This window comes from Hemiscyllium ocellatum, chromosome 2 (genome assembly GCF_020745735.1).
Source record: "Hemiscyllium ocellatum isolate sHemOce1 chromosome 2, sHemOce1.pat.X.cur, whole genome shotgun sequence".
In the NCBI taxonomy this organism is placed as follows: Eukaryota; Metazoa; Chordata; class Chondrichthyes; order Orectolobiformes; family Hemiscylliidae; genus Hemiscyllium; species Hemiscyllium ocellatum.
This window is the reverse complement of record NC_083402.1, coordinates 250265-276724: the sequence shown is the minus strand read 5'-3', so window position 1 is coordinate 276724 and position 26460 is coordinate 250265. Positions and strand designations below refer to the sequence as shown.

The window sequence follows — 26460 nt, the reverse complement described above, 5'->3', positions numbered from 1 at the left end:
GCAAGCAAACTTACATTCAGAACCTCAACCTGAGCTACAAATCTCAAAACTCACTAACTGGTTTTTCAGGATCCTGCTCCTCTAATGCTGCCTGATCTGCTGTGCTTTACCAGCACCATACTCTCGACCAATGGATTCATGGTCATCATTTGACTCTTAATTCCAGATTTCCACTCTCTGCAGTGGTGGGATTTGAACTCAGAAATCCAGAGCATCACCTGGGTCTCCGAATTAACAGTCAAACGTTAATACCATTACGCCACCGGCTCTCTCAAGCTTAACAAGAGGTTTAACAAGAGGTTTTTTAATAGCTGACTCAGAGGATTACGGAAGTTACAGGAGACCATTCAGCCCATCTCCTGATTGTGGGCGGCACGGTGGCACAGTGGTTAGCACTGCTGCCTCACAGCGCTAGAGACCCGGGTTCAATTCCCGACTCAGGCGACTGACTGTGTGGAGTTTGCACGTTCTCCCCGTGTCTGCGTGGGTTTCCTCCGGGTGCTCCGGTTTCCTCCCACAGTCCAAAGATGTGCGGGTCAGGTGAATTGGCCATGCTAAATTGCCCGTAGTGTTAGGTAAGGGGTAAATGTAGGGGTATGGGTGGGTTGCGCTTCGGCGGGTCGGTGTGGACTTGTTGGGCCGAAGGGCCTGTTTCCACACTGTAAGTAATCTAATCCTTTGCAGCTCTCTTCAAAAGGAGTGCAGTTGCTTTCATTCTTCAGCCTTTTCCACTGAGCTCTGCAAGTAGTCTTCCCCTTCAGATAATGATCCTATTTCAATTTACAAACTGCATTTGAACCTATCTGTCCAGCAGTACATTCTAGGCCCTAACCATGGACTATGGAAAAGTTTTTTTTCTCCTGTTGCTGTTCCTCCAACCACCAATGATCTTAAATTGTTTTTGTCTGCTTCTAGATCCTTCCAAAAATAGCAGTTTCTTCCCAAGAATTCTGCCTGGATCCCTCATGATTTTGAATCAAATCTCCTTCTCTACGGAGGTCTGTCCCTGCTTCCCCAATCAGTCCACAGAACTGAAATTGTTCACCTTAAAACCATTCTGGTGAATATCCTCTGCATTTTTTTAATACCTTCATATGCTTCCTTAAATGCAGTGTTCAGAACTGAATGAAGTTAAAGATTAGAATACAAAAGCCAGTGCTCCATTGAAAGATTTGAAATGATTTGTGCACCTGTCTGAGAATTGGTGAAGCTGACGCCAAGAATCACAATGTCAACAGGAGTGGTCAGTACAAGTAGCTGGCGGATGTGAGGCTGGAATATGCCTAGAAACACAAATTAGAATTCTCATTACAATGCTGAATAGAGGCAATGGACCTAATGTCAGGATCTCCAGCATCCAAAAGAGATTATTTCAAGTATATTCACAGCAAAACATCAAACTGGATCCACTTTTGTCATAGATTTCATCACAAGTAGCAGTGTTCAGTCCATTGCTCTGTCCTGAGCAGCGCTCTCCAGTCATATCCATAAATAGGAACACATACTTAACATCACCATAGAGGGAGGGTAATAAACTCTCAACCTCATGCTTCTGTGACAGAGTTACACAGGATTAACTCAGACTCCAGGTAAACAACTGTTCTGGTTGTGGATTACAAACATGACAAGCAGTTTTCTGATATCTGGCTGTGCTCCTCAGAATGTGGGATCAGAACAGGTGACTTACCTCTTTTGGGTTTTACTAGTCCCACCGAAAGAATCGTTTCACTCAGTCCATCAAAATAAGCTAAATCACCCCTGAAAATAAAGCAATAAATGAACTTGAAGATAAAGACAATATTGATAGACAAAGCCACACAACACCATTATTTCATGCAGATGCTTTTGCTGCACGTAGACCTCTGCCTCGTACAGTTGCCATGTCCCAGCACGACCACAAAGCTGTCAGGCTATCTAAACCAAATGGGCTGTAGTGTCAGAAAACAGTTCACTTGAGGAAGTAGCCTGAGAAGTAATGGATGTGTTGCTGGTCTTCTTTCAAGATTCTACAGACTCTGCAGTTCCCATGGTTTGGAAAGTAACCAATGTAAATTGCACTACTTTAAAATAATTTTAGAGTGGAAAAATGAACGCTAAATTAGGCAGTCTGACATTGGTAACGGGCAAAATTCTGGAGTCTATCAAAAAGATTCAATAGCAGAGCATTTAGAAAACAGTGACTAGATTGGACAAAAACAGCATGAATTTACTTCAGGAAATTATGTTTGCAAAATCAACTGGAATTTTGTGAGGCTATAATTCATGGAGTTGATTTGGATGGGGAAAGGAGCAGATGTGGTTTATTTATTTAGACATTCAATAAAGTCCCACATAAATAAGCATGTACAATGGTAGCTCATGAGATTGGAGGCCAAGGGTGAAATAGACTGTGAATTAACTGGGAGATAGGAAACAGCATAGGAATGAACATGTTACTTGTTAAGTGGCAGACAGTGACCAATGGGTAATGCATTGCTTGGACCCTGACTGTCCACAAGATGAGGAAATGAAATGTAATATCTTCACATCTGAAGATGACACAAAGCTGGGTGGGAGGATGAACTATGAAGAGGATGCAGAGGTGCTTTCAGATTTGGATACAAAAGAACAAAAGGGAAGTACAGCACAGGAACAGGCCCTGTAGCCCAGAAGCCTCTACCGGTCATTATGCCCTAACTAAACAACAAACTTTCTGCCCTTATTCGGTCCATAATCCCTCTATTCCTATTCATGTAACTATCTTAAATGTCGCCAGTGTGCTTGCTTCCACCACCTCTTCTGGCAATACGTTCCAGGCTTCTTCCACTCTATGTGAAAACCTTCTGACGCACATCTCCCTCAAACTTTTCCCCTCTCACCTTGAATCTGTGCCCCATTGTAATTGAAACTTCAAACCTGGGAAAAAGCTGCTGAGTATCTAGCCTAGCTAGGCCTCTGATAATTTTACAGACCTCTGGTTGCAAGTTTGCTCGCTGAGCTAGTGGATTTGTTCTCAGGCATTTTGTCACAATGCTAGGTAACGTCATCAGTGAACCTCTGGTGAAGTGTTGGTGTTCTGTCTCACTTTCTATTTACGTGTCTCCGTTTATTGTGGTAAGTGATATCATTTCCAGTTTTGCTTCTGAGACATTGATAAATGGGGTCCAAATCGATGTGTTTATTGATGGAGTTCCGGTTTGAATGCGAGGCCTTTAGGAATTCCCGCCATGTCTTTGTTTAGCCTGTCCCAGTCAAACTGGTGTCCCTGTTCATCTGTATGTATGGATATCAGTGATAGTTGGTCATGTCTTTTGGCGGCTAGTTTCCTGCCAGTCTGTGCAATGTAATGTTTGCTGCAGTCCTTGCTGGGTATTTTGTGTATGACATTCATTCTGCTGGTATGGGTTTGCTTTGCAGTTCCTTTGCTAGCCTTATGGTTGGTGTACCAGAAAGTGAGACTATGGGTCTGTCTGTGTGTGTGTGTGTGTTTGGGGGGGGGGGGGGGGGGGGGGGGAGGAGGGCCTTGATTATGTACCTTTGGTAATCCATAGAAACAGGGTGTGCTGGATCCTTCAGGTTTCATTCTTTGGAGGTTTGTCTTGTTCATTTCACCTGTCTTGTGTAGTTGCCTCAGGGCTGCTGTAATGTGGTTTACTAACTGTGGAATCAGGTCCAATGCCACCTATTGGTAGGTGTCAGCAATGGTTGTACAAGGTAACTCCCATATCTGTGGGTCCGGTTACTGGAGTTTTAGTTACCCGCTGTTACTGCAACCTGTACATATAAAAGGGAATGTTCGCGGGACCAGGAGGCTGCCGAGGAGACAGCCGAGGAGGCACGTTTCCCATTTAAATGAATGGGTTGACACTCGTCAGCAGTAGGTTCTGTAATGTATCCCCCAAGGCTACGTGGGGGGGTTACTGTAGTATGTTTGCTTTTTCAATGTACTGTGTTCTATTCAGGGCAGCAGTCATACGTCCTTTGTCTGCCAGTAGGTTTACAATATTTCTGTCTTTTCTGAGTCCTTCCAGGGCTTTCCTTTCCAGTGTGTTGAGGGTGTTGCATTCTTTCTTACTGTTTAGTATTGGTGCTCCTGACTGTCTGATGGCCTGCTGGGTTTCTTCCCTAAGTCCATTGTCTTTCAGGATGGATGTCTGTGCTGCTAGGAAATCCTTTTAATTCACATCCCTGTGGTTGAAGTTCATCCCTCATACTCGGATGGCTGTTTCAATGTCTGAGAGTGGTTGGTCAAACAGGTTCTTTATCCAAGTCTCAGAGTTACACATGTCATTGCTGTGAGAGAGCTTGGATAGTTTTTCTTGTTGGGCTAGTCTTTTCTTCATCTTGGTCACACACACTGACCAGATACTCAACTACTAGAGCAACCATCCCAACATCCACAAATGGAGCTGCATCAGGACATAATTTAAATGAGGCCACAACACAATGCAGCACCCAGGAACTAAGAAGCCAAGGGAAGCACCTACAGAGTGTATTCAGGAACAACAGTTACCCAAGAAGTGCAGTCTGTCGATTTCTGCAAGGGACACCTAAAGAGGAAGACACAACATGTCCAGAGATTCTAGCCACCCGACCATACATTAAAGACATCTTCGATGAAGACCGGATTACTCCAGCCCCGAAGCATCATGGTGGCCCAACTTACCACCACACTGAAACAGCTCCTGATGAATTTAAAGGACCCCTTAGCCAGAGCCAGCAGAACAAAATACCCTGCAAGGAGTGCAACAAAGTGGGCAGGAAACTTGCCACCAGGGTATATCAGCACCATCTAGCCACCAAAAGACATGACTAAATATCACTGACATCCATACACATTAACAAAGAGGGACATCAGTTTGACTGGGACAATACTTCCATCCTGGGACAGGCTAAACAAAGACACACGCGGGAATTCCTAGCGGTCTGGCATCCAAACCAGAACTCCATTAACAAACATATTGATTTGGACTCCATTTACCAACCTCTCAGAAACAGAACCGGTCACCCACCACAACAAATCAAGATACAGAAACAACAAGCTGGACAGAACACCAGCACTTCACTGGAGGCTCACTGATGTTACCTAGCATGGTGACGAAACGTCTGATAACAAACCCAGCAGCTCAGCGAGCAAACTTACAACCCGATCTACAGCCTAAGCTACAAATCTTCTCCAAAATCTTTATAATCTCTATCAGGTTTCCTCTCAGCTGCCGTCTTCCTAGTGAAAACAAACCTAGCCTTTTTAATCTTTCCTCACAGCCAATGCCCTCAAGACTAGGCAACATCCTGATGAAGCTTCTCTGCACTCTCTCCAAAGCTTCCACATCCTTCTCATGGTGTGGCAACCAAAACTACACACAATGCTCCAAATGCAGCCTAACAGCGGTTTTATATAACTGCAACATGGGCTTGCCTAGTCATGTACTGCATGCCCCAGCCGAAAAAGGCAACCATGCCAAATGTCTTCTAAATCACCTTGGCCACCTGTGTGGTTACTTTTAGACACACCTAGATCCATCTGTATGCTAATGTTTCAAAGGTTCAGCCATTACAGTATAATTCTCACCTAATTTTGATCCTCCAAAACACATCACCTCAAATTTATCTGGATTAAACTCCATTTCTGTATCCAAGTTGCCAATCTATCTATATTCTGTTGTATCCTCTCACAATCGTCAGCACTCCACCAATCTTCATGTCACTTGCAAACTTACTCATCAGACCACATTTTCCTCCAGAACATCATTTATATATACTACAAATAGAGAACCTAAGGCTAAACCCTGTGGAACACCACTGCAGGTAGTTCTTCTGTAATATGTGTCTTGTCAGCAAAAATTGGCTACAAGGTTGATGAACTGTGGATGTTGTTTGCATAAGCTTTCTGCTGAATGGGTATATCTGTGTTCCACAGCACAATCTTCTATAGCTGTTTCCCATAGCTCAATTTTGCAGAGGAACACCACTGTCTCATGGCAGTAGAACGACCTGTAGTTACTGGTCTCCATTCTGAAAAACACCCTTCCACCACTACCCTTTGTCTTCTCTGACTAAGCCAGTACTGTATCATCCAGCTAGCTCACCCCAAATCCCATGTGATTTTAGTTTTCGTACTATCTGCTATGTGGGACTTCATCAAATGCCTTACTAAATTCCATATAAACTACATTACAACCCTTCCCTCATCAATTATCTTTGTCAGCTCTTCAAAAACTTCAGTCAGGTTGGTGACATGTGACATTCCCCATAGAAAATTACACTGCCTGTCACTAACTAGTCAATTTTCTTCCAAGTGTGCACATATCTTCTCCAAGAGCTTCCCCACCACAGGTGTCAGGCTCACTGGCCTATAATTTCCTGTTTCTTTTCTTAAACTCAGAGACTGTACCATATCTGCCATACATGTGCCCAATGTGGATGAATGCAAGGTCAGAACAAAGAACAGTACAGCACGAATAGGTTATTCTGCCCAAGTCGGTGCCGACACACGACACCTTTCTAAACTAAAAAGTTTTTGCCTCTACGCAATCCGTACCCCTCTATTCCCTGCCTTTTCATGATTTGGAGATTTCCAAACAAACCTGTCGGACTGTAACCTAGTGTTGTGTGGTTTTCAACTCTGCCTATTCACGTATCTCTCAAAATACCTCTTAAGTGTTGCTTTGTGTCTGCCTCTCCCACCTAATCCGGCTGTACATTCCAGGCATTTAGTATCCTCTGCAAATAAAAACTTGCCTCTCATATGTTCTTGAATCTTTCCTTTTTTATCTTAAACCTCTGTCCCCTAGTAATTGATATTTCTACCCTGTGAAAAAAACTCAAATTATCTATTTTAACTATTTCTCCCATAATTTTGCAAACTTCTATCCAGTCACCCCTTTCATAAACATTCAAGTGAAAACAAACCAAGTTTGTCCAATCTCTCCTAATTGCCTGTATTTGGAAGGTATTAGCAACATTGTGGTAAGCCATTGCTGCCCCCTCTCCAAAGCATTCACATGCTTCTAGTAACATGACGACCAGAACTGTAGAAGAAAGTGAGGACTGCAGATGCTGGAGATCAGAGCCGAAAATGTGTTGCTGGAAAAGCACAGCAGGTCAGGCAGCATCCAAGGAGCAGGAGAGTCGACGTTTCGGGCATGAGCCCTTCTTCAGGAATCTTCCTGAAGAACGGCTCATGCCCGAAATGTCGACTCTCCTGCTCCTTGGATGCTGCCTGACCTGCTGCGCTTTTCCAGCAACACATTTTCGGACCAGTACTGTACACAATATTCCAACTGTGTCTAAACTAATGTTCTATAGAGCTGCGATATAACTTGCCAATTCTTCTTCTCAATGCGTCTATCAATAAAAGCAAGCATGCGTTATGCCTTCTTGACCATCTCATCCAGTTATGTTGCCACTTTTGGGAACTGTGAACCTGTACACGTAGATCCTTCAGTATGTTCAGGTTTCTAAACGTTTTACCACTTACTGTATACTTGCCTCCTGCATCAGACCTTCCAAAATATATTGCCCTGTATTTACCTTGATTAAATTCCACCTGCCATTTCTCCACCACTGTTTTAAACCTGTCTTTCTCCAGCTGTATCCTCTGACAATCAGTCACTATCTGCAACTTCCTCCAACTTCATGTCATCTACAAATTTACAAGCCACATACATTCTCATTCAAACCATTTACATGTATTACAAACAACAGGGGTCTCAACATTGATCCCTGCAGAATATCAGTGGTAACAGATCTCGTCAGAAAAACACTCTTCCAACCCCACTGTGTTCTATGACTAAGCCAGTTCTGTATCCATCTTACCAGCTTCACTGCAGATTTCGTGTTACTTCACCTTTTGTATTGGCTTGTGAAAGACCTTTCTAAAATCCACGTGGACAACATTCACCATTCTGCACTCAATCATTTTTGTCACTTATTCAAACAACTCAATCAAGTTTGAGTCACAATCTCCGCAATACAAAGCCAAGCTACCATGTCACTACTCAGTCCATGTTTTTCCAAATCTGCAAAAACCCTGTCTCTAAGAATCTTCTCCAATAACCTCACTACCAGTGACCCAAGGCACAACAAGGCCTCAGCAATTTCCTCTCTCAGTATTCTGAGATAAATCCCTTTAGGATGTGGGGACTTGTCTACCTTGATGTTTTCAAACCACCCAACACCAGGACCATCTTCTTTGGGAGCAATAACAGGAAGGAGTATTATCTTGTGGCAATAGATTGGAAAGGGGGACATGCAACAAGACTTTGGATTCCTCACACACCTGTCACTAACAATAAGCATGCAGGTGCAACAGGTGGTGAGAAAGCAAAGTGACGTGCTGGCCTTCATAGCATGGCAGTTCGATTACAGCACCAGGGCTATCTTCCTGAAATTGTACTGCTTATTGTAGATTATTCCAACTCCAATACAAACATTATATCATCTCCAAGGCTTTCATTCCTTTGTGATTTGTGACTTGAGCTACCCAACAAAGCCCACAGATAGGCCATTCCGGCTGAGGGCTCTACTTACCCATCCTCATAATTCCACATGAAGATGTCACTATCAATAGTGAGCCAGGCCTTGCCAATTTCAGGGAAAACCCCCATCATACAATTGCATTGCATATCTGCAACAGATGTAAGGAACTGACTAAATCACCAAGATACAGAAGACAAAAACAAGAGTGCCCAAGAGTGACACTGAACCCAAGAATGACCGAGGGTGACACGTGACAAAGAGTGCATGCACTAGAATGAAAGATCGCGGGGGCAAGACAGAAGGGGGTTTAGGTGGGCAGAAAGAGCAGATGGTGGGGGAGAAAAAGACAGCACGAGCGCAGGAGAGAGCAAGCGCCTGTAGGGGGAAAGAGAGGGAGGGCACATGCAGGAGAGGAAGTCAGATAGGTCTACAGCACAGAAACAGGGCATTCGACCCAGATTGTGCATGTTAAACAGGTTTCCTGAACAGAACTGTTCCCAAATGCCTGAGTTTGACCCATTTCACCCAAATGTATCTGTCCAAATCTCTTTAAAAAGTGTTACACTCAGACCATAAGTACACCTTGCTGTGAAAACATTGCCTTTCATATCCCTTTTAAATCTTTCTCCTCTCACCTTCTATCTATGTCCTCTAGTTTTGGAAATACCCTAGCCAAAAAACCTTGTCTATTCACCTTATCTAAGCCCTTGATGATTTTATAAATCTCTATAAGGTCACCGCTCAGCCTCCTATGTTCCAAGGAGAAAATCCAGGCCTATCCAGTTTCTCCTTATAACTCAAAGCTTCCAGTCTCAGTAACATTCTTGCACCTTTTCCATTTTAATAACATAGAGCAAGGTGACCTAAACTGCAAGCCATGCTCCAAATGTGGCCTTACCAAAATGTTGTACAGCTGTAATATGGCAATCTAACTCTTGTACTCAGTGCTCTGACCAATGAGGACAAGTGCGCCAAACGCCTTCTTCACCATCTTATCTGTCTGTGACACCACTTTCAAGGCACTACGTACTTGTACCCTGAAGCCTCTCTCTTTGGCAACACTGCTCAACCATTAATTGTGTGTCTGCCCTGCACTGTCTTACCAAATTACAATGACTAACATTAAACTCCATCTGCCATTCCTCTGCCCACTAGTCCAGTTGATCAAGATCAAGTTGTACTCATAGACTTCTTTATTGGCCACTACAACACCAACTTTAGTATCAATCGCAAATTTGCTAACCATGCCTCCCATAGTCTCATCCAAATCATTTATATTAATGACAATGCAAGTACAAGAGAAAGAGCGTGCGCAGAATAGAGGGAGCATGTGACACCTGGTGAGGTAAAGAACGAGTGCAAGGTCAAGCATTGAAAGATGAACCAGAAGGACAAGCTGCTACCACAGATGATTGACAGCCAGTGCAGCTTACACACACCCACACCCACACCCACACACACACACACACACACACACACACACACACCCAGCAATTATTAATCTTTGCACATTAGTACTACACACCAGCAGCAGTGCAAATGCCACATTGTGCTTCACTCCCTGACCTACAAACACAAAAAGATACGTCCAAACTGTTCCACCAATTCTGGGGGCAGGGGGACTCTCCGAATAGGGCTGATTTCTGGGAGGCTGGGGAGCGACAGCAGTCCAGGTCCTTGGAGAGGATAATCCATGTCAGCCATCCCAGACACAGATGGATTGTCTGTAATTGAAGAGAAAATGGTGAGAAAAACATCAAACACTTCAGCCGATATCATTCCCCACAACAATTAATCCCAATTGTCAGAGTGCTCAGTGTTTTTTTCTGAATATCATAAAATTTTTGTTCGTCCGGGCCAAAGGCATATATACAGCATGACTTCAGCCATGGTCTCACTGAATAATGAACAGGCTTGAGGGGCTGAATGGTCTGCTTTGTTCCTGTGTTCCCTGGGGAAGGTTCACTAGGGAAGTGGGAGAGGCAAACAAGGAGGCACAGGGGCTGGCCATTCAGGAGCACTGGTTGATTAGAGAGGAGAGGGGCCTATTCAGAGATGAGAAAGGCCTGGTCATAGTCAACTCATCCATGCCAACCAGATATCCCACCTAATCTGGTCCCATTTGCCAGCACATGGCCCATACCCCTCCAAACCCTTCCTATTCATATACCCATCCAGAGGGTGGTGGTGGAAGGTTACTTTTCAGACTGGAGGCCTGTGAACAGTGGGGTGCCACAAGGATCGATGCTGGGTTCACTACGTTTTGTCATTTATATAAATAATGACGATGTGAATATAGGAGGTATAGTTAGTAAGTTTGCAGATGACATGAAAATTGAAGGTGCAGTGGACAGCGAAGAAGGTTCTGTGAGTACAACAGGATCTTGATCAGATGGACAAATGTGCTGAGGATTGGTAGAAGGACTTTAATTCAGATAAATGCGGTGCTGCAATTTGGAAAAGCAAATCAGAGCAGGACTTATACACTTAATGGTAAGGTCCTGGGGAGTGTTGCTGAACAAAGAGACCTTGGAGTACAGGTTCATAGCTCCTTGAAAGTGGAGTCGCAGGTAGATAGGATAGTGAAGAAGGCATTTGGTATGCTTTCCTTTATTGGTCAGAGTATTGAGTACAGGAGTTGGGAGGTCATGTAGCGGCTGTACAGGATATTGGTTAGGCCACTGTTGGTATATTGCATGCAATTCTGGTCTCCTTCCTATCAGAAAGATGTTGTGAAACTTGAAAGGGTTCAGAAAAGGAGATTATGATGCTATCTGACAGGAGTTGGGAAGTACAGGATGGATGTGTTGTCCCAGTCGAAGTGGTGTCTTTCCTCATCTGTATATAAGGATACTAGTGAGAGGGAGTCATATCTTTTTGAGGCTCATTGGTGTTCATGTATCCTGGTGGCTAGTTTTCTGCCTGTTTATCCAATGTAGTGTTTGTTACAGTCCTTGCATGGTATTTTGCTAATGACATTAGTTTTGCTTGTTGTCTGTATAGGGTCTTTCAAGTTCATTAGCTGCTGTTTTAGTGTTGTGGGATACAGGTAAAACAGTGTTACTTCTGCAACCGTAATTGCTTATTAACATCAGTATATAATTGTTTCAGCAAAGAGCTGAGTTAGCTAAAATGTAAATACACGAATGAAACATGCCTGCAAACAATGGAAGATGTTACAGACAAATAGATAAGGTGAAAAAGAACATCAAGATATGCCAAGCTCAGCAAATTTCCCTCATGTCAGCACTGAAGCAAGCCAAGTCACTTATAGAGGGGAGGGTCACCCGGCTTGGAGTAGAGGGAGAAGTAAACAAGGGCGGAGCACAGCTGGGCAGGGGCAGAACACACTAAGGACTATTGATAGGTTTGAAGGCCAATGAGGTAAACGGGGAAGTACCGAGAATTAAACTGTATAAATTGTAGAATAATTTGTGGATCGGGGTGCCTACTTGATAGACGCCCCTTCTTGCAAGAACATTTCAATAAAATTCACTGCTTCAGAATTTGACTCGGACTGAAATTTCTTATATTGTGAGCTTTGTTTCTCACAGTGTGTTGGTGGGTTTGTGGGCTACCATGATACAAAAAGACTTCCATCCTAGGACAAGCCAAACAGAGACACGCACTAAAATTCCCGGAAGCATGACATTCCAACCGGAACTCTATCAACAAACAGAGTTTGACCCCATCTACCAGCCTCTGAGAAAAAGAACAGGAAGTGACTTCATCACCGGAAATGACATCACCAACCCAAAGAAATCCAAACATTTAAAAGATAGCTGGAACTATCAGCAGTGTTTCACCTGAGGCCCACAGAGAAAGTTACCTAGTAGAGTGAAGAAACATCTGGAAATGAACCTTCCAGCTCAGCGAGAAAACCTACATCCAGAACCTCAACCTGAGCTACAAGTCTTCTAAAAATTCACATTTTACTCATACATGATGGATAGGAGAATGATGAGGGAGAAAGTAGGGCCGATCAGGGATAGCATAGGGGACTTGTGCATGGAGTCTGAGCGGATAGGGGAAGCCCTAAATTAGTGTTTTTGCTTCAGTTTTCACTAAGAAAAGGGACCTTGTTGTGAATCAGAACTTTGAGGAGCTGGGAAACAGACTTGACCAGATCAAGATTGATGAAGTTGACGTGCTAGAAATTTTGGCAATCAATAAGACTGATAAGTCCCCAGGGTCAGACCAGATATATCCTATGCTACTCCAGGAAGCGAGAAAGGAGGTTGCTAAGCCGCTGGCAAAGGTCTTTGCTTCCTCACTCTCCATGGGGGTTGTACCGGATAATTAGAGAGAGGCGAATGTTGTTCCTCTTTTCAAGAAAGGGAATAGGGAAATCCCTGGCAATTACAGACCAGTCAGTCTCACGTCTGTGGTCAGCAAGGTTTTGGAGTAAACTCTGAGGGATAGGATTTATGACTATTTGGAAAAGCATAGTGTGATTAAAGGCAGTCAGCATGGCTTTGTGAGGGGCAGGTCATGCCTCACTAATCTTATTGAGCTCTTTGAGGAGGTGACGAGACACGTCGACGAAGGTTGAGCAGTGGATGTGGTGTATATGGACTTCAGCAAGGCATTTGGTAAGGTTCCCCATGGAAGGCTCATTCATAAAGTCAGGAGGTATGGGATACAGGGAGATGTGGCTATCTGGATTCAGAATTGGCTGGCTTACAGAAGGCAGAGTGGTTGTAGATGGGAAGTATTCTGCCTAGAGGTCAGTGGTGAGTGGGGTCCTGCAGGGCTACGTTCTTGGGCCTCTGCTCTTTGTAGTTTTTATAAATGACTTGGACGAGGAGGTTGAGGGGTGGGTTAGTAAATTTGCCAATGACACAAAGGTTAGAGGTTCCGTTGATAGTATCAAGGGCTACTGCAGGCTGCAGTGCGACATAGACAGGATGCAGAGCTGGGCTGAGAAATGGCAGATGGAGTTCAGCCTGGATAAATGTAAAGTGATGCATTTTGGAAGGTTGAACTCGTATGCTGAATATAGGGTTAAAGACAAGATTCTTGGCAGTGTGGAGGAACAGAGGGATCTTGCTGTCCAACTGTATAGATCCCTCAAAGTTGCCACCCAAGTGGATAGGTTTGATAAGAAAGCATATGGTGTTTTGGCTTTTATTAACAGGAGGATTGAGTTTAAGAGAGGCGAGGTTTTGCTGCAGCTCTACAAGTCCTTGGTGAGACCACACTCAGGATATTGTGTCCAGTTCTGGTCACCCTACTATAGGAAAGATACAGAGGCTTTGGAGAGGGTGCAAATAAGGTTTACCGGGATACTGCCTGGACTGGAGAGATTGTCTTACAAAGAAAGATTGAATAAGCTCAGACTTTTCTCTCTGGAGAGAAGGAGGAAGAGACGTGACCTGATCAAGGTACACAAGGTAATGAGAGGCTTGGATAGAGTCAACAACCAGGACTTTTCACCAGGGCAGGATTGACTGGCACGAGGGGTCATCGTTTTAAAATATTAGGAAGAAAGTATGGAGGAGACATCAATGGAAGGTTCTTTATGCAGAGATTTGTGAATGCATTGCCAGCGATGGTGGTGAAAGCAGAGTCATTAGGGACATTTAGGCGAATGTTAGACATGCGCATGGATAGCAGTGAGTTGAGGAGTGCGTAGGTTAAGTTATTATATTTTACATTAGGATTAATCCTCAGCTCAACATTGTGGGCCAAAGGGCCTGTTCTGTGCAGTAATTTTTTTTGTTCTAAAAGATTTACAAGGATGTTGCCAGGGTTGGAGGATTTGAGTTATAAGAAGAGGCTGAATAGCCTGCGCCAGTTTTCCCTGGAGTGTCGATGGCCGATGGATGACATATAGAAGTTTATGAAATCATGAGGGACACTGATAGGGTAAATAGACAAGGTCCTTTCCCTGGGGTGGGGAGTCCAGAACTAGAGGGCATAGGTTTAGGGTGACAGGGGAAAGATAGGAGAGACCGAAGGGGCAACTTTTTTATACGGAGGGTCGTACGTGTAATGCCAGAGGAAGTGATGGAGACTACGACAGCATTTAAAGGGCATCTTGATGGATAGTTGAATGGGAAGAGTTTGGATGGATATGAATTGGGTGCTGGCAGGTGGGACTAGATTGGGTTGGTATATCTGGTCAGCATGGACCGAAGGGTCTGTTCAGTGCTGTACATCTCTATGACTCTATGAATGATGACCATAAATCCATTGTGGAAAAACCCAAAAATCCATCTGGTTCACTAATCTTCTTTCGGAAGGAAACAGCCAATCCATAGTCTGGACTATGTAACTCCAGATCCCCAGTGGCTGACTCAAACTGCCTTTTGAGCAATTAAGGGATGGCCGAGCCAGTACGCCTTCACCTTCATCAATGATTTTTACAGAGCGGCGAGGAGAGAAGCGAAGGCTGCCAGGAAGGGTAAGTTTTCCCCGTTTTCTTGTCCGGGAGCAGCGGGAGACACAGCGAAGGTGGAGACCAGGAGAGCACCAGGAAGGTAAGGACTTATTATATATTTGGGCAGCGGCTAAAGCAGAGGCACTACACATCTAGTATCTCCATCCCGCCCCCCTCCTCTAACCGGAAGAAAAAGAATCTTTTATTCTTTCTTTTTCATATATTAAAGTGCATTGTTTGGTTTTAGTTAGTTGATATAAAGCTAAGCCGACAATGGCAGGGGATCTCAGACCCGTGGCATGAGCATCTTACACTTGCAAGAAGTATGCCCAGCTGCAGCTGTTGTTTGACCACAAGACAGCTCTGGAGCTGTGGATGGACTCACTGTGGAGCATCCGTGGCGCTGAGGAGGTCATGGATACCACGTTTAGTGAACTGGTCACACCGCAGGTTAGAATTGCTGAGGGAGACGGTGAATGGGTGACCAAAAGGCAGAAAAAGAATATGAAGGCAGTGCAGGTGTCCCCTACGGTCATCTCCCTCCAAAACAGGTATACTGTTTTGGATACTGTCAGGGAGATGGCTCACCAGGGGAGGGCAGCAGTTGCCAAGGTCATGGCACCGTGGCAGGCACTGCTGTTCAGAAGGGAGGGAAAAAGGGCCATAGTCATGGGGATTCTATTGTAAGGGGAGTAGATAGGCAGTTGTATGGCCAAAAATGGGACTCCTGAGTGGTATGTTGCCTCCCAGGGGCTCAGGTCAGGAACATCACCAATCAGCTGCAGAGCATTCTAAAAGGATGTTGCAGTTGTGTAAGACTCTGGTGCGGCCTTATCTGGAGTATTGTGTGCAGTTTTGGTCGCCATACTATAGGAAGGATGTGGAGGCACTGGAACGGGTGCAGAGGAGGTTTACCAGGATGTTGCCTGGTATGGTAGGAAGATCGTATGAGGAAAGGCTGTTCTCATTGGAGAAAAGAAGGTTTAGGGGAGATTTGATAGAGGTGTACAAGATGATTAGGGGTTTAGATAGGGTTGACAGTGAGAACCTTTTTCCGCGTATGGAGTCAGCTGTTACTAGGGGACACAGCTTTAAATTAAGGGGGGGTTCGTATAGGACAGATGTTAGGGGTAGATTCTTTACTCAGCAAGTTGAGAGTTCATGGAATGCCCTGCCAGTAGCAGTGGTGAACTCTCCCTCTTTATGGTCATTTAAGCGGGCATTGGATAAGCATATGGAGGTTATTGGGCTAGTGTAGGTTAGGTAGGATTCGGTCGGCGCAACATCAAGGGCCGAAGGGCCTGTACTGCGCTGTATTTTTCTATGTTCTATGTTCTAAGGGGAGGGTGAACAGCCAGTTGTTTGGTGCATATAGGCACCAACGATCTAAGTAAAAAAATGAGATGAGGTCCTGAAAGAAGAATTCAGGGAGCTAGGAGAGACGTTAAAGTGGAGGACCTCAAAGGTAGTGATCTCGGGATTACTACCAGTACCACATGCTAGCCAGCGTAGAAATAACAAAAAGGCAGGATGAACATGTGACTTGAGAGATGGTGTAGGAGGGAGGGGTTCAGATTTGTTGGACATTGGGACCAGCTCTGGGGAAGGTGGGACTATTACAAAATGGACGGCCTACATCTGAACCAGAGCTAAAAATGTGTTGCTGGAAAAGCGCAGCAGGTCAGGCAGCATCCAAGGAGCAGGAGAATTGACGTTTTGGGCATGAGCCCTTCTTCAGGCATCACATTTTCAGCTCTGATCTCCAGCATCTGCAGTCCTCACTTTCTCCTACATCTGAACCAGACTGGAACCAATGTCCTTGGAGGAGTTTTTGCTATTGCTGTTGGCTAATGTGGCAGAGGTTTGGGAACCAGAAAAGAAGACAAGGAGACAGCGAGGTGGAAACTAGAGACTCTAAGAATCATGAAATTAGCATTAAAAAGGGGAAGAGTAGGCAGAGAGAGGATGAATACAAAAGAACTGTTGGCTTGAAGTGCATTGACTTTAGTGCAAGGGGTATAGTGGGTAAGGCAGATGAACTTCGGGCTCGGATTGATGCCTGGGAGTATGATGTTATTGCGATCACAGAGACTTGGTTGAAGGAAGGGCATGATTGGCAACTAAATGTTCCAGGATATAGATGTTTCAATTCAGGACAGGGAAGGGAAGTAAAAGCAGGAAGGTTGCATTGCTGGTCAGGGATGATATCATGGCTGTGCTAAAGGAGGACACTATAAAGGGCTTGGGTAGTGAGGCATTATGGGTGGAGCTGAGAAATAAGAAGGGTGCAGTTACATTGTTGGGGCTGTATTACAGGCCTCCCAACAGTGAGCGTGAGGTAGAAAAACAAATAGGTAAACAGATTATGGAAACTTGTGGAGGCAACAGGGTAGTGGTGATGGGAGATTTTAATTTTCCCAACATTGACTGGGACACACGTAGCATCAGAGGTCTGGATAGGGCAGAATTTCTAAGAAGCATCCAGGAGAGTTTTCTGGAGCAGCATATCAATAGCCCGATGAGGGAAGGGGCCATTTTGGACCTGGTGTTGGGGAATGAGCCAGGCCAGGTGGTAGAAGTTGTGGTGGGGATTTTTTTGGGAACAGTGACCACAATTCTGTAAGTTTTAGAATACTCGTAGACAAAGATGAGAGTGGAGCTGAAAATGTGTTGCTGGAAAAGCGCAGCAGGTCAGGCAGCATCCAAGGAGCAGGAGAATTGACGTTTCGGGCATGAGCCCTTCTTCAGGAACGTCGACTCTCCTGCTCCTTGGATGCTGCCTGACCTGCTGCGTTTTTCCAGCAACACATTTTCAGTTCCGATCTCCAGCATCTGCAATCCTCACTTTCTCCTCAAAGATGAGAGTGGTCCTAAGGGAGGAGTACTAAACTGGGCCAAAGCCAATTACATCAAAATGAGGCAGGAACTGGGAAATGTGGATTGGACACAGCTATTTGAAGGGAAGTCCACATTTGATATGTGGGATATTTTCAAAGATAGGTTGAAGATAGTGCAGGATCGGCATGTCCCATTGAAGGCAAAGGATAGGAAAGGCAAGATTCATTAACCGTGGATGACAGGAGAAATCGTACGACAAGCCAAGAGAAAAAGGGAAGCGTACATAAGGTCTAGGCAGCTAAAAACAGAATGGGCCCTGGAGGAATTCGGAAGAGTCGGACCAGTCTTAAACAAGGAATCAAGTGGGCTAAAAGGGGTCATGAAATAGCTTTAGCGAGCAGAGTTAAGGAGAATCCCAAAGCATTTTATTCTTATATAAGAAGCAAGGGGGTAACTAGAGAAAAGTTTGGTCCATTAAAAGATAAGGAGGAAGGCTGTGTGTCGAACTGGAGAAAATGGGTGAGATTCTGAATGATTCCTTTGCATCAGTGTTTGAGGAGAGGGACATGATGAATGTTGAGATTAGAGATAGAAGTTTGATTAGTCTGGATCACATTGACATAAGTAGGGAAGATATGCTGGGTATGCTAGAGGTTATTAAAGTGGACAAATCCCCAGGACCAGATGGGATCTATCCCAAGTTGCTGAGGGAGACGGGAGAGGAAATAGCTGGGCCCTGACAGATATCTTTGTAGCATCCTTAAACAAAGGTGAAGTGCCGGAGGACTGGAGGGTTGCTCATGTTGTCTCCCTGTACAAGGGCAGTAGGGATATTCTGGGTAACTACAGACCAGTAAGTCTGACATTGGTGGTAAGAAAGTTGCTGGAGAAGGTACAGAGGGATAGGATCTATTTATACTTAGAAAATAATGGGCTTATCAGTGATAGGCACCATGGTTTTGTGCGGGGGGCGGGGTACAGATCGTGTCTTACCAACTTAATAGAGTTACTTGATGATGTGACCAAGTTGATAGATGAAGGAAGGGCTGTTGATGTCATAGACATGGACTTTAGTAAGGTGTTTGATAAGGTTCCCCATGGTAAAGTAATGGAGAAAGTGAAGTCACATGGTATGCAGGGTGTTCTAGCTAGGTGGATAAAGAACTGGTTGAGGAACAAGAAACAGAGAGTAGTAGTTGAAGGGAGTATCTCGAAATGGAGAAAAGTGACCAGTGGTGTTCCTCAGGGATCAGTGCTGGGCCCACTGCCGTTTGTAATATACATAAATAATCTGGGAGAGGGCACTGTTGGTCTGATCAGTAAATTTGCAGATGACACGAAGATTGGTGGAGTAGCAGAAAGCTTAAGGGACTGTCAAAAAATACAGGAGAATATAGATAGAGAGTTGGGTGGAAAAGTGGCAGATGGAGTTCAATCCAGACAAATGTGAGGTGATGCATTTTGGGAAGTATAATCCTAGAGCGAATTATACAATGAATGGAAGAGCCTTAGAAAAAGTTGATGATCAGAAAGATCTGGGAGTCCAGGTCCATTGTACCCAGAAGGTGGCTGCACAGGTGGATAGAGTGGTCAAGAAGGCAGATAGAACATAGAATAGTACAGCACAGAACAGGCCATTCAGCCCACGATGTTGTGCCGACCACTGATCCTCATGTATGCACCCTCAAATGTCTGTGACCATATGCATGTCCAGCAGTCTCTTAAATGTCCCCCATGACCCTGCCTCCACAACTGCTGCTGGCAACGCATTCCATGCTCTCACAAGTCTCTGCATAAAGAACCCACCTCTGACATCCCCTCTATACTTTCCGCCAAACAGCTTAAAACTATGACCCCTTGTGTTAACAATTTCTGCCCTGGGAAAAAGTCTGACTGTCAACTCTACCTATGCCTCTCATTATCTTGTACACCTCAATTAGGTCCCCTCTCTTCCTCCTTTTCTCCAATGAAAAAAGCCCGAACTCAGTCAACCTCTCTTTGTAAGATAAGCCCTGGATTCCAGGCAGCATCCTGGTAAACCTCCTCTGAACCTTCTCCAAAGCATCCACATCTTTCTTATAGTAGGGCAACCAGAACTGGATGCAGTATTCCAAGTGTGGTCTAACCGAAGTTTTATAGAGCTGCAACAAGATCTCATGACTCTTAAACTCAATACCCCCGTTAATGAAAGCCGAAACACCATATGCTTTCTTAACAACCCTGTCCACTTGGGTGGCCATTTTAAGGGATGCACACCAAGATCCCACTGTTCCTCCACACTGCCAAGAATCCTGTCTTTAATCCTATACTCAACTTTCAAATTCGACCTTCCAAAATGCATCACCTCGCATTTATCCAGGTTGAATTCCATCTGCCACCTCTCAGCCCATCTCTGCATCATGTCAATGTCACACTGCAGCCTACAACAGCCCTCTATACTGTCAACGACACCTCCAACCTTTGTGTCATCTGCAAACTTGCTAACCCATCCTTCAATCCCCTCATCCAAGTCATTAATAAAAATTACAAACAGTAATGGCCCAAGGACAGAGCCCTGTAGAACACCACTCACCACAGACTTCCAGGCAGAATGTTCTCCTTCCACTGTCGACCAGCCAATTCTGTATCCAGACAACTAAATTTCCCTGTATCCCATTCCTCCTGACCTTCTGAACGAGCCTACCATGGGGAACCTTATCAAATGCCTTGCTGAAGTCCATATACACCACATCCACCGCTCGACCCTCATCAACTTGTCTAGTAACATCCTCAAAGAACTCAATAAGATTTGTGAGGCATGACCTGCCCCTCACAAAGCCATGCTGACTGCATTTAATCTAGTCATGCTCTTCCAGATCGTCATAAATCCTATCCCTCAGAATCCTTTCTAACACCTTGCAGACGACAGACATGAGACTGACTGGTCTGTAATTGCTGGGGATTTCCCTATATCCTTTCTTGAAGAGATGAATTGCATTTGCCTCTCTCCAGTCCTCAGGTATGACCCCAGTGGAGAGTGAGGATGCAAAGATCTTCGCGAGTGGCGAAGCAATAACATTTCTCATTTCCCAAAGCAGCTGAGGACAAATCTGGTCTGGCCCTGGCGACTTTTCAGCACATCAGTTTCCTCAATCTCTATCCGTTCCAGCATGCTTACCTGCTCCTCAATGGTTTCATTCACTACAAGGTCCTTTTCTTTAGTAAAGACAGAAGCAAAAAACTCATTTAGGGCTTCCCCCTACCTTCTCAGACTCTATACATAAGTTCCCTATGCTATCCCTACTCTTTCTTTGATCATTCTCTTATTCCTCACATATGTGTAAAATGCCTTTGGATTCTCCCTAATCCTTCCTGCCAAGCCTTTTTCGTGCCCTCGCCTACCTGTAATCCTCTAGAGCTGAGGAAACCCCCTGCTTCCTCCACCTTACATAAGCTGCCTTCATTCTTTTGACAAGAAGCTCCTCCGCTCTAGTCATCCAAGGTTCCTTTATCTTACTGTTGAAAATGCGTTGCTGGTTAAAGCACAGCAGGTCTTAACCTGCCTGCCACCCTCTCCTCATTCCTGATGAAGGGCTTATGCCCGAAACGTCGAATTTCCTATTCCTTGGATGCTGCCTGACCTGCTGTGCTTTAACCAGCAACGCATTTTCAACTGTGATCTCCAGCATCTGCAGATCTCATTTTTTATCCTTTATCTTACCCCTTCTTGCCTGTCTCAGAGGAACACATTTATGCATCACTTGCAACAACTGTTCCTTAAACATTCTCCACATGTCTATGGTGCCCTTTGCATGGAGCAAGTGCTCCCAGTCAATGCTTCCCAACTCTCGTCTGATAGCATCATAGTTTCCTTTTCCCCAATTAAATATCCTCCCATTGTGCCTGCTTCTCTCCTTCTCCATAGCTTTGTAGAATGTAAGTCAGTTGTGGTCAATATCACTAAAATGCTCTCCCACCCAAGATCTGACACCTGCCCTGGCTCATTGCCGAGCACCAAGTCTAGAATGGCCTCTCCCCTCTTCGGCCTGTCAATGTACTGAGTTAGGAAACCCTTCTGAACACACCTTGCAAAAACAGCTCCTTCCAAACCATCTGCTCGAAGGAGGTTCCAATCAATATTGGGAAAGTTAAAGTCAACCATTACAACAACCCTACTACATTCACACTTCTCCAAAATCTGCTGACCTATGCTTTCTTCCATCTCCCTGCTGCTATTGGGGGGCCTGTAGTAAACCCCTAATGAGGTTACTGCTCCCTTACTGTTCCTAATTTCCACCCATACTGACTCAGTAGGCAGACCCTCCTCGACAATGGTAACTTCTGTAGCTGTGATACCCTCTCTGATTAGTAGGGTAGACCCCCTCATCTTTTTCCCCCCTCCCTATTCTTTTTAAATGTTCTAAACCCTGGAACATCCAGCAACCATTCCTGCCCCTGAGAAACCCACATCTCTGTTATGGCCACAACATCATAGCACCAGGCACTGATCCATGCTCTAAGCTCATCACTTTTATTCCTGATACTCCTTGCATTATAGCAAATACACTTTAACCGATCCATTGGTTCTTTCCCAGAAAATTCCCTCCCACTGGCTGTGCTACCTCTTGCTATTGCCTCATCTGCATCAACTCTCAGGTTCCCCCCCCGCCATACTAGTTTAAACCCTCCTGAACCACTCGAGCAAACCGTCCACCCAGGACATTGGTCCCCTTCCAGTTCAGGTGCAACCCGTCCTTCATGTACACGTCCCACCTTCCCCAGAAGGCACCCCAATTATCTACATATCTGAAGCCCTCCCTCCCACACCAGCTGCGCATCCACGTGTTAAGCTGTGCCCGCTCCCTGTTCCTCACCTCACTATCTCGTGGCACCAGTTGTAAACCTGAGAACACTACTCTGTTTGTCCTGCTCTGCAGCTTCCACCCTAACTCCCTGAAATCACTTTTTATATCCTCAATCCTTTTCCTGGTTAGATCATTGGTGCCAATATATAACACGATTTCTGGCTGTTCTCCCTCCCCTTTCAGAATCTTATACACTCGATCAGAGACGTCCCAGACCCTGGCACCAGGGATGCAACATACTTTTCAGGAATCCCGATCCTGACCACAAAATCTCCTGTCAATTCTCCTAACAATTGAGTCTCCTACCACTAGCGCTTTTCTATTCTGTCCCCTTCCTTTCTGGACCACAGTGTCAGGCTCAGTGCCAGAGAACTGGCCACTATGGCTTTCCTCTGGTTGGTCATCCCCCCAGCAGTATCCAAAACGGTATACTTATTGCTGAGGGGAATGTCCACAAGGGATCTCTACACTGTCTGTCCGTCCCCTTTCCTCCCCCTGACTGTAACCCATCTATCCTTACCCTGAGCCTCAGGAGTGACCAACTGCCGGTAACTTCTCTCAATTACCCCCTTGCCTTCATTGGATGGGTTATTGAGTGAAAGAGCTGGCAGGTCATGTTAAAATTGTACAAGACATTGGTTCGGCCGCATTTAGAATACTGTGTACAGTTCTGGTTGCCACATTACCAAAAGGATGTGGACGCTTTGGAGAGGGTGCAGAGAAGGTTTATGGGGATGTTGCCTGGTATGGAAGGTGCTAGTTATGAAGAGAGGTTTAATAGGTTTGGTTTGTTTTCACTAGAAAAAAGGAGATTGAGGGGGTACCTGATTGAGGTCTACAAAATCATGAAGGGTATAGACAGGGTGGATAGAGACAAGCTTTTTCCCAGGGTGAAGGATTCAATAAGGTGAGGTCACGCTTTCAAGGTGAGAGGTGGGAAGTTTAAGGGGGATACACTCGGCAAGTACTTTACACAGAGGATGTGGGTGTCTGGAACGCGTTGCCAGCAGAGGTGGTAGAGGCAGGCATGGTAGATACATTTAAGATGCGTCTGGATAGATGCAGGAGTAGGTGGGGAGCAGAGGGATATAGGTGCTTAGGAATTGAGTGACAGGTTTAGACAGTACATTGGATCAGCTCAGGCTTGGAGGGCCGAAGAGCCTGTTGTTGTGGTTCTGCTCGCCGAGCTGGAAGTTTTTGCTGCAAACGTTTCGTTCCCTGGCCGAAGATCCTGTTCCTGGGCTGTAAATTTTGTTTCTTTGGATTGGGCATGCAGCATCGGGAGCTGTGCAGGCTAGATGGATTAGCCATGTCAAATTGGGGCTGCTTGGATAGTGGTGGGTCTGGGTGGGATGCTCTTTGGAGGATCGAAGCAGACTCAATGGGCTGAATGGCCTTAATCTGCACATTCTTGAAAAAGAACTTATGCCCGAAACATCGATTCTCCTGCTGCTCGGATGCTGCCTGGCCTGCTGTGTTTTTCCAGCACCACATTTTTCAACTCTGGTACCCCAGCATCTGCAGTCCTCACTTTCTCCTATTTAATCTGCACATGACAAGACTCTATGTCTCTGATGACAGTGAAGTCCGCAATATGCCAAACATTTAGGACTTAGGTAAGGTAAAACTTCATCACCCAGAAGGTAGTGAAAGTAGCCAAGGTTTCATCTGCACCTTCCAATGCACTAACGCGTTATTCTGGGAGCTGCAGCTTGTTGGGGTTAATTCATAACTGGGGTGCCTAGGTGGGGGCGAGGGAATGTACTATTATTGCTACAACAGGCATTTCCAGATTCAGTCCCTAAACAGTAAATCACAGCCATGCGGGAGGAAGCGAACAACTGCAAGGCTACCTGACTGAAGCCACATTCCCCATTGATTAGATCATGTCAAAACTAACAAAAGAACCGGTAACTGTTGGATAGTGTAAATTGGAACACATTATCGATGGAGTAACTGTTAATGCCCCCCCTGACGTAAATCCCCATCGAAACTGGTGATAAATTATAATGCCTGTTAAACCCCCTATGGAGAACTATTGATTCAGTAAAGGAAAACGCCTAGCCAGGTAGACACATAGCAATTAGATTGATCGACCAAACAATGGACTACTGATTACAGAGCCAGAACTGCCGGACCCAGGATGGCTGAACTATTGTTCAGCACAGCAGGGGTTAGACAGGCACCTCAGTGCGGCCAATGGAGACACAGATCCCCTCGCACACAACAGAACGGACCAATGAGAGGAACGATCGAGGGAGAACGGACCGGGGACTCGAAGAACCGGGAAATATTATTTCGCCGGGTCCGAAGAGAAAGTGGGAACGCACCTTCTCCAGCAAGCCTGAAAGCTTGCTGCTTCACGGACGTCTCTCTCTCTCTTTTCAAATAAAGCAGCTTTGTGCTTTTGAATCTGGCCTGGTGTCTCACTCTTTTCGGTACGAACACGGAGACAGGAGCCCCGTCTCAACAAGCTGCAGTCGGATTGAGGATATCCATGCAGAAGTAAAGAATATAAGAGAGAATGTAGCTGTTGAGATTTGGTTAAGATCACAGACTGATTTTTAATCAGCAATGGAACAAATGGTTTTGTGGAAAAGGCAGCAAAGTGTAGTTGAACATTATTAGATCAGCCATGAACTCTGAGAATGGTGCTGCAGGTTTGATGGGTTGAATGACTGAATTCTGCTGCTGCATATAATGGGCTTACAGCTGACTCCAGTAACAAGCGACACCATCACCCTGACCCTGGGGCTAGATAAATGCACAACTCACTGAAACTGGGGACATTGAGCAGCTCGGCCAGATCCGGGTAGAGACGATCATCCAACAGGTGTTTGTCGATCAGTCTGCCCGCATTCTCCAGTGAATCGATGGTCGTTGTCCCAGGGCTGTTGGGGCAGATCACAGGCGGCATCCTGCAGCAGACAGACCCAGAAACTAACATCATCATCACCACCACCACCACCACCACCACCACCACCGTCACCACCACCACCACCATGCTGCAAATGTGTTGCTGGTTAAAGCACAGCAGGCCAGGCAGCATCTCAGGAATAGGGAATTTGATGTTTCGAGCATAAGCCCGGTATTCCTGATGAAGGGCTTATGCTCGAAACGTCGAATTCCCTATTCCTGAGATGCTGCTTGGCCTGCTGTGCTTTAACCAGCAACACATTTGCAGCTGTGATCTCCAGCATCTGCAGACCTCATTTTTTACCACCATCACCATCAGACACGGAGGAAGCAGCAGCGTTTAGTCAGAGAATAGAGAGAGCAATGAAGTGAATACAGGGAACAGGGAGAGGAGGGGGATTATCCGGGGGAAGGGGGGATTATCCGGGGGAAGGGGGTATTATCCGGGGGTGGGGGGGTGAAGGGGGTAATTCCCCGGGGGTGGGGGGGTGAAGGGGGTAATTCCCCGGGGGTGGGGGGAGGGGGTATTATCGGGGGGGGGGTATTTTCTCACTTGCTCGGGTTCCCGCTCCGGCTCTTCACCGCGCGCCGAGCTCCACAGGTCAAGGTTCAGCGCTAAAAAGTGCACCCCAGGAGACAAGAGGGACCTCGGCAAACCACCGCCCCCTCCAGCCTTGGAGGAGGAACTGCAGCCACCAACTGGAACAGCACTTTGCTCAATCCTTCTGACAATGACTGTGGGAGAAGTCAGAAAGTAAAGAGTGACTTAGAGACAGAATACCAGCTTCCGTTGTGCTACTTCAGTGGCAATGAGAGAAAACCGTATGCTTCTGAAGAAAATTAGGGCGGCACGGTGGCACAGTGGTTAGCACTGCTGCCTCACAGCGCCTGAGACCCGGGTTCAATTCCCGACTCAGGCGACTGACTGTGTGGAGTTTGCACGTTCTCCCCGTGTCTGCGTGGGTTTCCTCCGGGTGCTCCGGTTTCCTCCCACAGTCCAAAGATGTGCAGGTCAGGTGA

General features: G+C 45.6%; 1 protein-coding gene across 1 annotated transcript in view; it reads right to left on the bottom strand.

Moving 5' to 3' along the window:
* nup155 (nucleoporin 155) overlaps nt 1-26043 on the bottom strand; it is a 208047-nt gene extending 182004 nt beyond the window's left edge. Inside the window, exons 1-6 of the mRNA XM_060834039.1 lie at nt 25994-26043; nt 25300-25442; nt 10047-10184; nt 8512-8608; nt 1688-1758; nt 1191-1283 (exon numbers count right to left, since the gene is read on the bottom strand). Of these exons, the coding sequence (XP_060690022.1) occupies nt 1191-1283; nt 1688-1758; nt 8512-8608; nt 10047-10184; nt 25300-25441 (541 nt within the window). The 5' untranslated portion in view covers nt 25442; nt 25994-26043. The remainder of the gene's footprint in view (nt 1-1190; nt 1284-1687; nt 1759-8511; nt 8609-10046; nt 10185-25299; nt 25443-25993) is intronic.
* Nucleotides 26044-26460: the final 417 nt, after the last annotated feature.